Consider the following 16,848-nt stretch of genomic DNA (forward strand, 5'->3'; position numbering starts at 1 on the left):
TGCTGGCGAGAGCGCTGGGAGCTGACCTGCGCAATACGCTCAATTGGCTTGTATTGTGCCAGGCGGCACCACAGATCATGCCTGTGTCACTAATAATCCCTTGAGCCAATACATATGTGTGACTGGGGTCGCGGGGGGATCAATCCGTCAGCCCTCAAACAGCGTGTGGCTGGTGGGCTGGGACGGTCCTGGGCCGCTGCCCTGGGCTCATATCATGCGCGGCATCGCCACTGCAGAAGATGCTGCGACGTGTGCCGGAAAGAAAACTCATTTGCTGAAAGCCGGATATTTTGACAAAACGGGCCACGCCTCGTGCCTGGGGATGCTGTTGTGCCATGGACTGCCCGACTCCGCGACGCGTGGTCCTGCTGGTTGCAAGGCAGTCCTGCCACCCACGTCCCACCCTGACCCCACTCTGTGGTTCCAGCTTGTTGTACCTGAACTAATGGGTTTGAGGTAACCTGTCAGCTTCAGTGGCCAGCTTTAAAAATCTTTACCCGGTGACAGTGGCACAGATGGCGCCGCTGCCGTATCCATACCCCACAGCAGCAAAAATCTGCCCACAAATGCGAGAACAGGCCGGCACCGCGCGCTATCCAGGCTGCAAAGGGCATGCCTAGAAAGCTCGATGCACCAGCCCGCGTCGACTTTCCGCTGCTCTCTCAACATCAGAAGCCTTGCGCAGCATCGTCGACGGCTGTGAGGCACGGTCACTGTCCACCGCCTCCGGTGGTGACTGCGGCTGTGGCTGCCGAGCTGTCCTGGGGCCTGACCACCACTACCCGGTCCTCCTTGGCCAAGATCACCTGCCCAGGCTTGGCGCCTTTGAACTTGCGCACGTGCTCTGAGGCGGGGTGGTAAAGTACGGGTCCGGGAGGAAGGGGTGTTGGGTGCATGCAGGTCGCTGGAACGCCAGGGGGGACGTGGGAGTGGGGCCTGCGGCGGTGCAGAGGTCCTAACATGCTAGCTCCTGCCTGCAAGCGTAGGCCGCAACGGCCAGGCCGCTGCCCCTCCCCAGCACGGCCCCTGCCACAACCCTGTCCCTCTCTCCCAACGAAACGCAGCGTGCGGCCCCAAGGCAACGCACCCGCGCGCGTCACGATGACGTCAGCCTTCCCGCTGTCCCGCGCCTTGCTGAACCAAGCCGCCAGCGCCGCCGCCGCGCGCACGTCCTCCTCCCCCGGCGCGCCACGCCCCGGCTCGACCCGCAGCAGCGTGTGCGAGCCGGGCATGCCGCGCACGTGCATCCACAGGTCCTGGGGGTTGGCCACCTGGTGGCTCAGGACGTCATTCTGCTTGTTGTTGCGCCCCACCAGGATCGCAAACCCGCCGGGGCTCTCGAACCGCCGGAACCCCTGGCCGCCGGCCGCGCCGGCCGCGCCGCCGCTGCGCTGCTTGTCCTTTTTGGTCGCCTTTCGGCCCTTGGCGGCCGCCTTGGCGGCGAGCCCGGCCTCGGGGGGCGCCCTGATCGCCCCTGCCTCGACCAGCTCGTCTCGGACCTCCCTAAGGGCGGCCAGGTCGTCCGGTCCCTCGTAAACCGCGAGCTGCGCAACCTCGGACTCGACCTGCGCCAGGCGGGGCATCAAAGAAAGGCACGGCCAGCATCTTGATGCTGGCAGCGGTTGTGTGCAGGAAAGGCAGCGGTCCCCGACCTCAGCAGACTCAGATGCCGCGCCGGGGGGTGCGCAGCCACGGCGGCCTCCGGTTCATGGCGCACGCTGTTCCTCCTGCCTGTGCGAATTTGGCACAAGGCAACGGCAAAAAGCTGGGCTACGACCATGCAGCAACGCTGCGCTCTGCCCGCCACGCGCCTTCCCCCTACCCCACAAGCTGGGCGCCTGCCTTGCCTGCGTCTCCTATGCCCAACTCCCACCCCGCCCCCCCACCTGCTCCAGGTACTCGGCATCTGCCAGGGCCGCCTCCAGCAGCGGCGCCACGGCGTCCAGCGCGCGCCGCAGCTTGCGCGCCCGCCTGCAAGGGGGGCGCACCCGGCGCGCAGGGGCGAGCGCGGCTCACTTTGGGGGCTTCTGCCCGGCCGAGCAGGTGGCACCCAGAGGTTCGTCGCGGCGTCCCAGCACAACGCGACAAACCCTCGTTGCGTCCCCGGGGGAGCTGCGCAACCAGACAAGCAGGCTTCGGCCTGAGCAGGTAACCCAGACCCCGCGCCAGCAAGACAGGCCGCCCTCCTGCCCTGCCATCACCAGGATGTCCCGGCTGGCCAAAAACACACACACACACACACACACACACACACACACACATGCACACTCGCGCACTTGTAGAGTGCCTCTGCCTGCTCCACCGCCGTCTTCTCCGGGTCCAGGGGGATGCTCACGGCCTCACCGCTGTCCCAGTCCTCCGCCTCCAGCACGGTGGCGCCCTCCTCAATCCTGGAGGGGACCATGAAGGGGTCAAGGCCACAGGTGCACGCAGGGGCCGAGGGGCCCGTCGGCTTTGAGAAGCAGGTCGCAGCACAACGGACGAGCAGCCGCGCCTATGGAGGCTGGCGCAAGGCAGCACAATCGGGCTGCTGCGGCCGCCCGCAACAGGCCGCAAAGCCGTCTGCCTGGCTGAGTTGGCTGGAGACGTTTCGAGCCCACCGTAGACCCGCCCGCACCAGCCGCCACCATCCCCCCACCCACCTGTACACGTTGGCCATGATGATGTCAGCGCGCCGCTGCACCGCACCCACGCCCTCCGCCGCCGCCAGCTGCTGCTGGAACGCGGTTACGCGGCTCCGCGCCTTTTTCAGCGCGCCGCGTGCCGCCGCTGTCAGCTTCTGGTGGAGGGATGCGTGCAGCTCTGATGCCTGGAGGGATGAGTAGTAGGCCTCCACGAGCTCGTGCACCGATTCAAAATGTTTTGAATAGCCGCCGAGGACCGAAAACCTGAGGGTCGCATGGGAGGCATGGGGTCACCACACGGGACGTGGGCGGGGCAGCTTCTCGGCAGCTGCCACGCAGCTGCTTCAAGCAGGGGCCGCACAGATGCTCCTTTCCGTGTCATACCGGAGCATGCCGGCAGCAATGATAGAACGCAGTGGCTCGCATGACCTCCCTCCTTTGCCCCCCTCCCCCGCACACACACACCTGCCGCCCGCCTCGTCCAAGGTCGCGGCGTAGCTGCCGCTCTCCAGCCGCTCCAGCCACCCCCGCCACGCCGCGTGCAGCGCGCCCCACTCGCCGTCAGACACCTCAGAGGGGTGCGCCCGCGGCTGCACGCCCGCCGCCGCGCACAGCTCCTCGGCCAGTGAGGGGCTGACGCCATGGTATGCGCGCACGCAGCCGCCCAGCACCGTCGCGCGCCCGCCGCCGCCGCCGCCTCCCCCGTGCTTCTGCTTCCGCTGCGCCCGCACCTGCGCCTCCTCCGCGGCTTGGGGCCCCTCCTCGCGGCTGCTTTGCTGCGGCGCGGCTGCGAGCTCGGCCGCGCGCGACACGTTGGCGCGCCAAAGCTCCAGCGGCTCCGCGGCGCCCGGCGCCACGCCGCCCGCCGCGGGCGGCAGGGCGTAGGGCCGGCCCTGCTGCACCTGCCGCAGGCTCGACATGCGGCCGCCGACCTGGTGGCCGGCGGACACCACGACGCCCGCGCCGTCGGTCAAGATCACGTTGCTGTAGTTGGCCATGATCTCGCAGTACACCATCCGCGACGGCGGGTCGCCCGGCCGCACGCCAAACTGCAGCTGCGCGACGCGCTCCCACTGCTGCGGGATGTCCGCGCCGGAGAGCACGAGGCCTTTGAGCTGCTGGGAGGCGGCCGCGGCGAAGGAGAAGGCCTCTGAGGCGGCGCCGCGCGGCGGCGGCGCGCCGGCAGAGAGCCGGGCGGCGGTGGGGTGCCACGAGAGGTGCAGCCAGCCTTGGCGCAGGGGGGTGCGGAGGCGGAGGGACAGGGTGTATGCGTCGGGCTGCACTACCTGGGGGAGGGAGCAGTCAATAGCAGAGCGGGGAGGCGTGCATTCGGGAAACTCGGAGGGAATGGGGGGGTGATGGGGGGGCGTTGCAGGGCGGCGGGTCCAGGGCAGGACCCGCAAGGTGGCGAAGCAGCAGATTGCAGTGTTGTGCAACGCAGGCAGCGCTGGATGAGGAAAAATTTGGCATGGCACGGCGATGCCCACGGGCGCCGTCACGTCGGCATGTCCCCCGTTGTGCATCTGCGCCACGCTCACCTCCTCAACTTTTGACGGCACCCATTGCGCCTGCAGCTCCTGGACGCAAGCGCAAAGCGCTGTGTAGTCAAGCGTCTGCTTGCTGCTGCGCACAGCCGGCGCTGACTGTTGCCGCTGCCGCTCCTGCTGCTGCTGCTGCTCCTGCTGCTGCGAGGAAGCTGTGGTGGCGCTTGCTGCCCCGCGGTGCTGCTGCTGCTGTTGATGCGCCGTTGCCAGCGAGGCCAAGCGCCACCGGCACTCGACGTCGCCGTTGCGCATCACACCAAATGTACCGCATCTTCTGCCTCGCCACGCCGCAGCCATTGGTGCTATAACGCGTCCACAGTGTTTTCGAAGCATTCGGGTCGTCGCTTGACGGCTGCAGAGGGTGATTTTATTCATGAAGCTGGAGAGTGGCCGTGACCAGACAATGCGACTCAATTACGACCGTGCAGTACGCTCTAATTTGAGTTGACCCGCACAATGATCTAGCACAACACGCGCTTCACCATACGACGCATTCTGCAAACTAACGAGTCGATATTAAAGGCGTAGAGTTGTGTTGCCAGTAAATTCTTTTCGCCCAGATCTCACTGAGGACCATAGAACCTGCAGCGTCTTGCACTTGACCGCCTTGCACCTTGGCAAAAGGTGTGTCTCACCATGACAACAAACGGGATTCTGCGACCGCTGCTGAGCGGCGCTCTCTGGCGTCAGCATCAGCAAGCGCTGGACGGCGCGACGTGGGTGTGCGCTGCGGCGGCAGCGACCGCAGCTACGCCGGTGGCGGGCTGGTGGCCCTCACAGTTAGCAGCAGCAGGCGCGTGCGCCCATCAGCACCAGCAGCAGCGGCACAAGCACACCGTGAAGGTGGTGCTGCTGCAGGTGGGCCCCAAGTGGAGCGGGCTGCGGCAGCACGTTCATGATGTTCAACAGTCACGCCACGCCCCAGCAGCGGAGCCCGCATGAGAATTATGGACCATGCAGTTTGGGATGATGTGCAGAATTTCACGCACGGCTGCGTACGATGCAAAAGTCGCGCTCATGCCGCGGCGTACCCACAGGACCACCCCAAGCTGGGCGCAGCTGGAGAGGTGGTGTCAGTGAAGGCAGGCTACGCGCGGCACAGCCTGTATCCCTCGAGAATCGCAGACTACGCGGTGCCGGGCGTGCTGCGGAAGATGCGGGTGAGCGGCGGCACCAAAGACTGGGGAGAGCGGCGACACCATTGGTCGGGGAGACGGCTGCTGCGCAGTGCAGAGCTTCGAGCGCGCAACCGCCGCCGAGGGGCCACCTGCTTCGTGTGCGGCAGCTGCCGACCCGCTGGACTGTGCTCTTTCCTGTGTGTTGCACCACGTTCGTCCTCAGTGCATTGACCTGCTGGTCTCACTGCCACTTCATGCTCTGTCTCGCAGGAGCAGGGGCTGCTGCGGGGTGAGGGCGAGCAGCCCGCCCGCGGGGCGCCCCGGAGCGCGGCGGCGCAGGGCCTGCTCACCGGCGGGGGCGCCGCTGCGGGCGGCGACAAGGCGGCGCAGGAGCTATCGCAGATCCTCCACGTCCTGTCTACACAGAAAGTGGTGAGCAGCCGCCCTTGCTTTTGCGCCCCTGATCGTGGTTGCTGGGCCCCAACACCGCTTCCTCGTCGGCGGCTTCCTCGTCGGCGGCTTCCTCGTCGGCGGCGGCGCGACGTCCTTGGCAGTACCACTGGCCAGGCGCATGCATGTGTGTGCGTGTGCGCTCCTAGTCGCTCTCCCAGACACACTCACAGTTGCACCAACAATTGAGCGTGCAGGCGTGCAAGGATGCCACACCCGCGCTTATGCGCGTGCACACACAGGTGAACCGTACGCACGGGTGCCCGCACACGCACACAATCTCTAGCGCCCGCGCCTTGCGCTTCCCTCGCAGGTCACGCGGCGGCGCTACCAGCGGAAGACGGAGGAGCAGGGCATGATCAATTCGGTCGGGAGGCGCACCATCGCCGCGGCCGTGCGGGACCAGCTGCACATTCACCTGCCTTGGGACGTGATCATGCTGGACGGCCCCATCACTGAATACGGGGAATTCAAGGTCGGTGGTGCCAAGTGCAAGGGCAGGTGCTTGACGGCTGTATGTGTGTGTGTGTGTGTGTGTGTGTGAGTGTGCGCGCGCGTGTGCGTGCGCGCGTGTGGCCATGTCTGCAGGCTAGCGCACGCACATGCTTGGGGGATTCCAGAGGGCAACGCACGTCATTACATTTGCGCTTGCGTTTGTGTGGAAGCGGCAACCGGCGCGAGCAATGCCGCTGCCCTCCAGCTTATCACCCTCACCAGCCGTCACCTCTACCGGCTCTGCTCTAGAACGACCCACTCACCCACCTCCACTCTCCCGCGCACAATCCCCCCTCCCCCCGTGTGTCCCAGGTGCCCCTGAACCTGGCGGCACCTGACGGCCAGCAGGTGGAGCTGGAGCTGGAGGTCATCAAGACACGCCGCATGTGACGCACACACGACCCGCCAGGCCGCAGGGCGCCAGGCTTGCAGCACGATGTTATCGACCCCGTCTGTGCATGCAGTGCGCAACACCGGCACGGCCAGGGGGCAGCAGCCTGCACTGAGGCGAGGCTGCCCGTGCGACCTGCGAGCAGCGAGCGAGGTCTGTGGCGTGGCAGGGTTGTAAATTGCACGCATCTCGGCTCGCGAGTCCCGACAGGCCAGGTACGGGTCGGCTGTGCTGGGCAGCTGGAGCCGCTGCTTTGCGCCGGGACAGGCTCGACACTGTGACCGAGAATGGCGGGGCAACTGCCTGTCAGGTGACAGGCTATGCACCTCAGGAGACGGCTGGGGTGCGTCGCGTTGGGACTGAAGGGTGATAGATTACACAAGGTCTTGGCGCTAAACCCTGGTGGGGGGGGCGCCTGGAGTCAAGGGGCAGAGGGGGTGGGTTCCTGATGTGACTGAGCCTTACGTAGCTTGGAGCCAGGTTTTGCTCTTGCACACTGAAAACCCTTTACACTGCAGCCGCTGCCAGGAGTGAAGCGCGGCATGCGGCCCGGTGTATACATTAATAGTGAGGCATCCTGTCCTGTTTCCCTATAATGGTAGGCATCGGCGCCTGCCATTAAACAAGTCAGCCGCGCCTCAACCGCTGGGTGACGCAAGGAAAACCGAGACAAGATTCCACTGCCAAGTAAAGTCCTTGATCAGGTGGATCTACACAGCAAGGAATGCTCACGTGAGGCACAACACCGAGGAAAGTCACGCCCGAAATGCAGGTGCTGCAGTACCACTGAACAGGGTGGTCCAGTGGCCGCCTGCAAGGTGTCCTCCCACCACCCGGGTGTCGATCGCTTCGAGTGCAAATTCCGAAGGGTTGTTGGACGAAATTCATTTATCGGACCTAGGTACTGGCCATGAATCACTCTGGCAGGCATAACAAATTTGCGCACGGTCACACTCGGCATTGGTCGGTGTCACCTTCCGCGTTCAATCCCACGTCCTCGCGGTAAATAGACGGAATTTTGCCTCCAGCATTCCCACAACGCGGCCGTCGGTGCGCGCAACCTTGGGTCAATTACGAGCTTGTTGCGCACGCAGAACATCACTGTCACCTGAACGCTGCAGCACGGCCTGGACACCCGTTGCTCTGAGCGGCGCCACGACGCCTTTGCGGAGGCGTTGAACCCGTCCACTCCAGCGTCAGCGCCCAAGCGCCAGCACAGTCACCCTCCAACGACCCAAGAGCGCCGATGGCCAACACGCGAGTGCCGTTCAGCGGCACCTGCCGCGCCGCACTCCCCAACATGCTGCTGGGGCTGCTGGCCCTGGCAGCCGTCCCTGCATGCCAGGGCCATGGCTACCTTTACACCCCAAGGAGCCGCAACTGGGTGGCCTACCAGGAGGGGCGTTTCTGGGACCCCCAGAGCGGCAACGGCCTTGGATTGAGGGCTCCGCCCCAGACCCCTGGGCCCTGCGGCGATCCCTTCCAGGGCGTGGTGACAGACTTTGTCAACCAGCCGTCCCCCTCACAGGCGACATACGCGCCTGGATCCACGGTCACCTTGAATGTCAAGCTGACCGCAAATCAGTGAGTTGGGCGCAGTGTCGCCTCTGAACCTGGTTCACAGCGAGCGTGGTGGGTGCTGACTTGCTTGCCTTGCTTGAGTCCCCTCATCCCGGCTACAGGGACATGATCTTTAGTGAAATCTTCCACGCCCCCCCTTTATTGTTGACGTGCATGCCATCACACCTGTTTCCCTCCGCAACAGCGGCGGGAACTTCATGTTCCGTGTGTGCCCGCGCACCACCAACCTGGACGAGGCTTGCTTCGGCTCCAACTACCTGGTCCGTGCAGACAACGGCCAGCGCGACACCTGGATCACGAGCGCCGCCGTCAGCGACTACACCATGCAGGCAAGCGTGCTGTTTGTCAGGGGACCGCAGTCTGAAGTGTTGGCGGCAGCACACTCACTCTGCTAGCTGGCCGAGTTGGCCGAAGCATGGATGGCGTCATTGGAGTCCGCCAGCACGGACAGCCCACATCTGATGGCTGGCTTTGACCATGACACTGCATGTTTACTGCCTCCATCTTGCCAGTCTTATGCCATTAGTGTGCCAAGCCATATGCCATCGCCATCGCTGTCCATCCTGCGCAGTATGTGCTTCCCGCTGGCATCTCAGGCCCTGTGGTGTTGCAGTGGCAGTACATTGCAATGCAGTCCTGCATCCCCGCCGGCTGCGACCGCACTTACTGCGGCTCCTATGCCGATGGTGAGCGTGCATGCATCATTCTAAGGTGCTCCGAATACGCTTGTGTGTTACCCGGGAAACTGTATGCAGTACTGCTGCGTGGCTGTCAGCAGCAATGCCCGCGGTCAACCAAATGCAAGCGATTGTGGCCGCCTAGCTGCCGCCCAGCCGCCTTCTGGATACTGGCCGGAAGCCAGGCGTGCACTCCGAGCTGGCTGCACGCCGGAGCTCATTGCGCGTGACAAGCTGCTCGCATGCAGCACTGCTGATGCATGCACACGTGCATTGTCCCCAGGCTACGCGGCATCTGCTCTCCTCGGTCGTCACCTTCCTGCATGCCACCCGCTCTTTAACATGATTTCTGCAGGGACCAACCCCGTCACTGGCAGCCCCGGATTCTGCACTGGAGCCACAGCGCCCGAAGTCTTCAACAATTGCGCTGACATCTCAATCAGCGGGACAGTCATGCCCTCCCCGCCGCCGCCGAGTACGCCGTCCCCACCCGCTTCACCCTCTCCCTCCTTGCCGCCCTCCTCACCGTCGCCGTCGCCCCCGGGCATTCCCCCGCCGACTCCCTCGCCGACTCCCCCACCGACTCCCTCCCCGTCTCCCTCGCCCCCCTCAAGCGGCACAGTCACTTGCAATGGTTGCAGCACCGCGGCCTGCTTCTGCCAGACCGCCGCATCTGGACTGTACGCCAACCCCTGGGATGCCACCTGCGCGACATTCCTGCAGTGTTCAAACGGTGTTGCATTCGTCCAGCCCTGCCCCGCGGGGCTGATCTATGATAGGGTCGCGCGCGCTTGCAACTGGCCAGCCGCCACACCGTGCACCCGCAACTGCCCTTGAAATTTGGGTGGCTGTGGATGTCATCATGACATTGGCAACATTCAATTTGTTGCGGCTTTTCTGTCGGCAAAGGCGGTACATGTTGGGGGCTGGCAGGGCACCCCAGGATCCTGTATGCATCCTTTTGTAAGCAGTCAGATCACGTGCTCAGGAGGTTTCGTTGGCCCAGCAGTCACACAGGCTAGGCTGCGTCCCGGAGACAAAAGAAGCAATGGTGCGGAGATCGCGGCGGGGTTTATCCGTCACGCATCGTGCAAACTATTATGAAGCGGCGCTGCAGGCCGCAACGCCTTGCGGACAACGTTGTGACGTGCATGCACGTACTGTAACAGAGTTCGCGTGAAAAATCACCAGCAAATGCAATGATTGTGCATCTTTGCATCGCGTGGGTTTTGATGACATCATACAGTATGGCATCTGCACCGACACAAGGGGTCTTTTGAGGCCTTGTGGATGGTCGTTGGGGCGTCAATTATTTTCGGACAACAGCATGCACAGCCCGCGTCCCAGCACGCAGGCGGCCCGCTGGCTCTACAACTTTGAGCTGGCCCCCGCCAGGCTGCCCCCCTCACCGCCCAGTCGCCGGCGCGACTCTCCTTTGAACCCCTTGCTGCAGGGCTAGCCCCGTCTTGAGTTGTCACTGAGAGGGGCTTTGACGGCAGATCGGAATGTCCGAGTTCAAACTTACACTGGCCAAGCGACTGCTCTGTTGGGCCTCAGGCTCCTCTGGATGCCGCCGCCCCTAGGCCATGATGCTTCTGAGGTGACACAGCCAAAACGGAACACTTGAGAGCGCCGCTCATGCACCCTCACAGAGACTCCATCAAGCCCTGCAATGCTGGCACAGCTGCTGCAAGAGCGCCCGCCACAGGAAAAACAACCACGCAGCGTGGAACACAAGTGCGAGAAGCGGATCGGCCCGCAGTTCGGGCAGGGGCGGCGGCAGTTCTACCTGTTCTAGAAGAAGGGGCGCCTCACAAACGGCGACACGGCGCTTGCTCCCCTCCGCCCTTGCGAGCACAATGCTGACCGCGCTCACTCAATCTCGTAGCCGCCCACGCGCACCAAGCCGCCCTTCTTCCCGACGGCGATCGCAGCGCCATCATAGTCGCCGGCGTCCCGCACCGCGCCGCGCGCGCCCTTGGCGGCGCGGACGGCGCCCTTCTTGTTGTGCAGCTTGTACTCTGGGCGCTGCGGCTTGGGCTTGCGCGCCTTGGCGCCGCCCGCGCCCCCGCCGCCCGCGCCGCCGCCGCCGCCCTCCAAGCTCAGGCCATCCAGCAGTTCCAAATCAGCCGGGTCCAGCAACAAGCCGTCCCCTACGTCTGCTGCCGCCGCCGCCGCCGCCGCTGCTGCCGCCGCTGCTGCCGCTGCAGCCGACACAGTCGCCCCAGGCGCGCTGCTCGCGTCGGCCCCAGCAGCGTCGCTGCTGCCTGCGGCAGGCGCCGCCTCGGGCGCCGCCTCCGCGTCTTCCCGCGCTCCGACCTCCTCGGCCTGCTGCTGCTGCTGTCGCTGCTGTTGCTGCTGCTGCTGCTGCTGCTGCTGCTGCCGCGGCCGCTCAATTGACATGCCCTCCACTCCCCCCTCCACCTTCTCCGCTGCAACGTCCGGCGCCCATCCAATCGGGTCAGACCCCGGGGGCAGCCGGCAGTACACCAGCCGCCCCGCGGTGTAATCCTTCAACACCAGCCGCCCCGCCCGCGCCTCGTCCGGCAAGCCTCCCCCCGCCGTCCACCCGCGCGCCGCCGCCAGCACCGCCAGCAGCCGCGGCGCCTGCGGCGCGCCGTCGGCGGCGGGGGGCAGGCGGACGCCGTAGCAGCTCTCCAGCTGGCGGCGGCCGAGGCGGCGCGACACGACCTCCACCGCGGGCCGGACCTCTGTAAGGCGGTCGATGGGCACAACGCCTGCCGCCACCATCTCCGCCCGCGACCCCGCGAATCGCGGCAGCACCAGGCCTGCGGGTGGCGGGAGTGACGTGCGGCGGTTGGGCCGCGGGCGCGATCGGCGCAAAGGCGCCCCCCCGAAAAAAAAACAGCCACTGGTCTGATGACTGAGCCGGGCCACGCGGGCTGCAGGCGTAGCAGCTGTGCGAGCGGCTGGCAGGACAGACCCCTACCGCGCCCAGCCTGCCAGGCAGTTTACCCCTTGCCCACACGTGTCTCGGACGCCCCCAGCGCGCACCTGGGCAGTCGCACAGGCACAGCGTGGGCGACACGTTGAGCGTCTGGAAGTGCTTTGTCTTGCCGGGCGTCGGCGCGACGGCGGTCTTTTTGGCTCCGAAGATGGCGTTGATGGTGGAGGACTTGCCCACGTTAGGGTAGCCCACCAGGCCCACCACCAGCCGCCGCTCCTCGTCGTCCCTGGTGCATTGTTGGGTGGTCGCGGGGTTGGATGCTCTCAGCAAAAGCTGGGTTGTGAGGCTGCAACAGGGGGCAGCTGCGCTTCCAGCAGAGGATGGTGTACAGGGATCGGCGGCATAGGTACCGCACACCACCTGACACACCAACACAAATACACAACCAGGAGGCTGGTGTCACGACAGCTGCACGGCGACTGACCACGTCGCTGCTTTGAGTAAACATGCCCGGGGTCGCGGCAAGTGCCCGCTTCCAGCCACGCGGGCGCCCCTTCACAGGAAACCAGGTACCCCACACCGGCGCTGGCTCTTGGGAGCGAAAAAATTCGCACAGGAGAGCGAAAATCCGCCGTCGGGGGCCCAGCCCCCAGCGGTTCCCCGGCCCCCGAGCCCACCTGCGGGGGTCGTCCTCGTCAGCTGCCTCCACAGCCTCCCGCGCCGCGCCCTCCAAAACCTCAAGCAGCTCCTCCACCCCCAAGACCCTGATCCGCTCGTCCCCGCCGCCGCGGCCGCCGCCGCCGCCACGCCGCTGCTCCCGCTCCTGCAGAGCGCCCGCCCCCCCCGCCGCCCGCACCTCCGCCGCCGGCGCCGGCGCCGGCAGCCCCAGCGCCGACGCCTCCGCCCGCGCGCGCGCCTGCTCGTCCGCGGCGGCAGCCGCCGACCAGAACACGTAGCGGCGCCCGCGTGCGTCGAACCAGTCCGCCCACGCGCGGCGCGCGGCGGCGGGCAGCAGGTCCGCCTTGTTGAGCAGCACCAGGGACGCCTTGGTCGCGTGAATGTCGGCCGCGTAGGCCGCCAGGCTGTCGGACCAGTATGTGAGGGGGTCCCTCGCGTCCACCACCTGCACCACGACATCGCTGCGCTCCAGGACGCGCCACAGCTGCCGCCACACCTCGAGGTTGCGCTCAAAGGGCGTCAGCACGAGGCCGTCCTCCTCCTCCAGCCGCGCCAGGCTCCTGGAGGCAGGCGGGGCGCGCGTCGCGTCGTTCCTTGCGCATTGTTGGGGCATGCATATGCTTGCGGTGTTGGCAGGCGTGCGGCATGCCCCAAACGGGGGCCATGCACACAGGCATGCTTGTACGACTGGGCAAGCGGGGGGACCGCAGTCGGAGGCGCGGCGCAGGCGCGCCGCGCTCAGCAGCCACCAGCTACCTACGGCATGGAACGCCGCGCTGTAATTGACCCCGTAGGCCCTACAGGCCCCGAGGGCTGTCCTGCACGGGCCGCTCCGCCCCGCACAGCCCGCACCTGCGCCAGTCCAGGAATGACTGCTTCTCGTTCTGCTCCAGCTGCTCCGCCGTTGTGTTGGCGTCCCAGGCCGGCCGCCGGGGGACCTGCGTAGGGTCGACAGGCCCGGAAGCAGCTCGGCTGAGTCAGCACGCCGGGGACACCCGACCAGGGGACGGGACGCGGCGCTGCGAGGCTGTACCATTGCCACCAAACATGGTCGCAGCCACTCTCGTCCGCCCCGCCCCACCCGCGGCGAGACAAGACCCAGCCGCACCTGCAGCACCCCGCCGAACCGCTCCTCCGCCGCGGCGCGCTCCTCCTCTGTGATCTGGGGCGGGGCCTCGTAGACGCCCCCCACGGACAGCACGACGGGCTGGTAGCGCTCCGCGGTGAAGTCCTTGTCAGCGAGGTCGGCCTGGGGCCCAAGACGGCGGGAGCATTCATGCCCTGTTATTGAGACACTCGCGGGTTTTGAAGCAGCATAGACGGGCAAGGGGCCTGGTACGCTATTGATAGCCGCCCCCAGCGCAGCGCTGCTGCTGTGGTCGTCAAGTAACTGGCAGCGCATGGCATGCGCTGCCTTGCGCAGCCGGCCGGCCCTCAGCTTCCCAGCAACAATGCTGCCGCCGGTCAGGGGCCGCACCATGGCCATCAGCTCTTCCAGGTCGTTTCTGTCCAGGATGCTCTGCATGTTGGTGGCGTCTGTCGTGTGGCGGCCCTCGCCGCCAGGCCCGACCGTCTGCGGGGCGACGCGATGGCGCGCCGTCGGTGGGCCGAGGCAACGCGGCATGCGGAGTGCGGCGCGCGCGCCACTACGAGTGATCAGCAGCGCATTCCAACGCATGGGCTGCGTTGCATGTGGCGTGCAGTAGCGCGAGACGCACCTGCTTGCGGCGCGCGAGCGCCTGGCCGACGCGGGTGCCGCCGGTATTCCTCGACTTGCCGTTGTGTTTGCCCATGGCGCCTGCTAGTAAGTGGCTGCCACTGCGACGCAGATCATGGCATCGTGTCGGGCATGTGTAAATCGCACGCCTGGAGCACAGGGGCGTACGTCAGCAACAGCGCGCAGGCCAAAGTGCATGGAGCGGCGGCCGCCGGCGTGGACGCCACGAACCGCGCTGCAGTGAACGGCCACGGCGCATACATGGAATACATGCACATGCAGTCCCAGGCACAAAATCACTATAAAGGCCTGCAGCGCTGGGCGTGGTGGGACAGGTCCGCCCAGCGCCTTCAAGCTGACCCGCAAACCGCGTCGTCGGCCGCACCAAAGAGTTTACCTGTTGAATATCACTTGTGTAAGACCTGAGCGCCTGTTGCGCGATCTATGTCCAAGCGGGTCGATGACAACGACACTGAGCAGAGTGCACTGTAGAAATGAGCAATGCAGCAAAACAAGCAGGCGAAAGTACTGTCCTTGGCGCTGTTGGCTGAAAGCGAACATAGCTGATTCAAGGTTTTGCTGTGACGGTCCCCCATGAGCTGCACTGCTGGCAGCATGATGTCTCTTGACACTGCTTGCGTCAGGGACATCAGGACATGGACTGGGACGTCTGCACCTTCTCACGTGCCAGTGTTGTGGCGTGAAATACGCAGTATCCAGGGCACGAGGGGCGATAAAAAGGCATGTTTCCACAACGCTGAAGCGCGCCGCACAAGGGGGGGGGCGAGTGCGCCCTGCACTCAGACAGCACGGGACAGCTCTCAGGCCGTGGTGGGGCCGTGCCCGCACTAACGGCACTTGCCCCTCCACATAGGCACCAAGTGAGTCTCGTGATGCTGCAGCCATGCTACGTAGTACAGCATTGGTGCTGTGCGTTGCAGCATGACGACGACAGCATGCACCAACTCTGTTGGACTCATGCACCCCCAGAGCGGCCCCAGTCGACACCGCATGCAAACAAGCAGTTGTTGCAAGCCACGCGGTAGCCGTGCAGAATGTGCTGGCTAGAATTGTGCACGCAGCTGCTGTAATGCATTGTCACCCCCCCCTCTGCCCCCTTGGCTCCCGCGCACCCTCGAGGCCTTGTGTGGCCACAGCTTCCCTTGCCTGTGGGTCCCATCTCACGCGTCACATGTGGTGTGCATGTGTTCAGTGCGCCATCCTGCTGCAGCTCTGCCACCCAATGCTTGTGGGGTGAGTGTCAAATACCTACACTTTGTGACGTGAAGGTTTCTGCTTCAATACCCGCATGCAGGTTTTGCGCCCGCTTGGGGGCGCGGGGGCGCGTTCCTGAGGGTACATGCCTGCATGTGCCGACTGAGAGCTGAAAATCCTCTACTTTTTGACACGCACAGCGTTGTTTCGTGATCCATTACAAAGCAACAGATGTCTGCATCGAGAAAGCCGGCACACACGGCCAATGCTGCACAGCAGAGGAGCAACTTTGGAATCTCAGAGAGTGGGAGCGGGGGGTATGCAAGGGGGTCAACGCAAGCCACATAAGGACGGCAGCTGAACGGCGATATCACCCTTGGCTGGGTGTTGGCCACTTTGTGAACAGCCACATATGAGCAAACATCAGCAGTCGGCGGGGCACAAAATGCCGGCACATCGAAAAAGCTGCGCGGACGCACGAGGCGACCCTCCCATCCGGTACACGCGCTCAGCGCGCCCTGTACTGCGACGAGAGAGCTGCCACTGCAGCACCCGTGGCTGGGCCGCGTCACCACCTGTCCAGGTCATCCCAGTCGTCGCGCCGCCCCCCCATCCGCCCCCGCCCCCGCTCCTCCGCTTGGTACTGCGCGTCCCGCTCCCGCCGCCGCCCGAACACGTCGTCGATACGCCGCTCCGACCCCCGCTCCGGCAGCTGCCGCTGCTCCTGCCGCCGCTGCTGCTGCTGCTGCCTGCCGAGCTTCCGGTCAAACTCCTCCGCCTCCATCCGGTCAAACTGCTCGGCGGTGCCCTGCTCTGTGGTGTACACCACGTCCTGCCGGCCGATGACGCGGCTGCCGCCCAGCTTCCGGGCAGCTGCCAGCTTCTCATCCAGGTCGCGGTCCCCGCCCGACTGCAGCAGCTCCACTGCCTGGAAGGTTGGAAGTTTTGGAGTGGGTGTGTTGGGTGGGTTGGCGCTTTGGGTGGTGGGAACAGCGCAAGGCATGCCTGGGCGGGCCGGGGTACGAGGGCGATGCTGGGGGAGGGCCCATCACCCGGCAAACTGAGGGTGCGAGCTCGGCCTCGCCGAGTCTGACACTTCACGCCATCCCATCTCCTGCCCGTTGCCGACAGGCCACCACCCAACCCCCACAATTCCAGCAAGCCTTTGAGCGCGGCTGCTCCTATGCAGCCCCCCGCCCGCCCCGGCCCCAAGCAGGCGCGCCTGGGGACCCCCCACCCACCTGCAGCCGCGCGTCGTTGCGCCCTTCGATCTCCTTGTTGCGCCGCCCGTCCACCAGCGCGCGCACCAGGGGTATCGCGAAGAACGCGCCCGCGTAGCCCTGCAAGTAGGGCAGCAGGCCCAGCACGAAGCCCAGCCCCTGCCTGTACAGCGACAGCTTGGCTATGGGGTCCGCCAGCATGGTGGACAGCACCACCACACCCACCACAT

At 65.6% G+C, this 16,848-nt stretch overlaps 4 protein-coding genes across 4 annotated transcripts; 1 reads left to right on the forward strand and 3 right to left on the reverse strand.

Moving 5' to 3' along the window:
* Positions 1-710: 710 nt before the first annotated feature.
* Positions 711-4,420, reverse strand: MNEG_2815 (hypothetical protein; the record flags this gene model as incomplete). The annotated part of the gene is made up of 7 exons (XM_014048708.1): positions 711-844; positions 1,088-1,565; positions 1,887-1,971; positions 2,277-2,390; positions 2,643-2,888; positions 3,090-3,910; positions 4,163-4,420. The coding sequence occupies 7 exons, from the start codon at positions 4,418-4,420 to the stop codon at positions 711-713; spliced, it is 2,136 nt and encodes a 711-aa protein (XP_013904162.1).
* Positions 4,421-4,804: 384 nt separating this feature from the next.
* On the forward strand, positions 4,805-6,621 carry MNEG_2816 (hypothetical protein; the record flags this gene model as incomplete). The annotated part of the gene is made up of 5 exons (XM_014048709.1): positions 4,805-5,026; positions 5,206-5,328; positions 5,557-5,718; positions 6,050-6,211; positions 6,544-6,621. The coding sequence occupies 5 exons, from the start codon at positions 4,805-4,807 to the stop codon at positions 6,619-6,621; spliced, it is 747 nt and encodes a 248-aa protein (XP_013904163.1).
* A 4,131-nt stretch (positions 6,622-10,752) lies between these two features.
* MNEG_2817 (putative GTP binding protein) lies at positions 10,753-14,259 on the reverse strand (the record flags this gene model as incomplete). Its single annotated transcript, XM_014048710.1, has 7 exons — positions 10,753-11,669; positions 11,896-12,074; positions 12,466-13,026; positions 13,319-13,404; positions 13,575-13,715; positions 13,944-14,039; positions 14,185-14,259. 7 exons carry the CDS (start codon positions 14,257-14,259, stop codon positions 10,753-10,755), a joined length of 2,055 nt encoding a protein of 684 aa, XP_013904164.1.
* Positions 14,260-15,966: 1,707 nt separating this feature from the next.
* MNEG_2818 (Uncharacterized protein) lies at positions 15,967-16,819 on the reverse strand (the record flags this gene model as incomplete). Its single annotated transcript, XM_014048711.1, has 2 exons — positions 15,967-16,326; positions 16,640-16,819. The coding sequence occupies 2 exons, from the start codon at positions 16,817-16,819 to the stop codon at positions 15,967-15,969; spliced, it is 540 nt and encodes a 179-aa protein (XP_013904165.1).
* Positions 16,820-16,848: the final 29 nt, after the last annotated feature.

This window comes from Monoraphidium neglectum (genome assembly GCF_000611645.1).
Source record: "Monoraphidium neglectum strain SAG 48.87 unplaced genomic scaffold scaffold00332, whole genome shotgun sequence".
NCBI lineage: Eukaryota > Viridiplantae > Chlorophyta > Chlorophyceae > Sphaeropleales > Selenastraceae > Monoraphidium > Monoraphidium neglectum.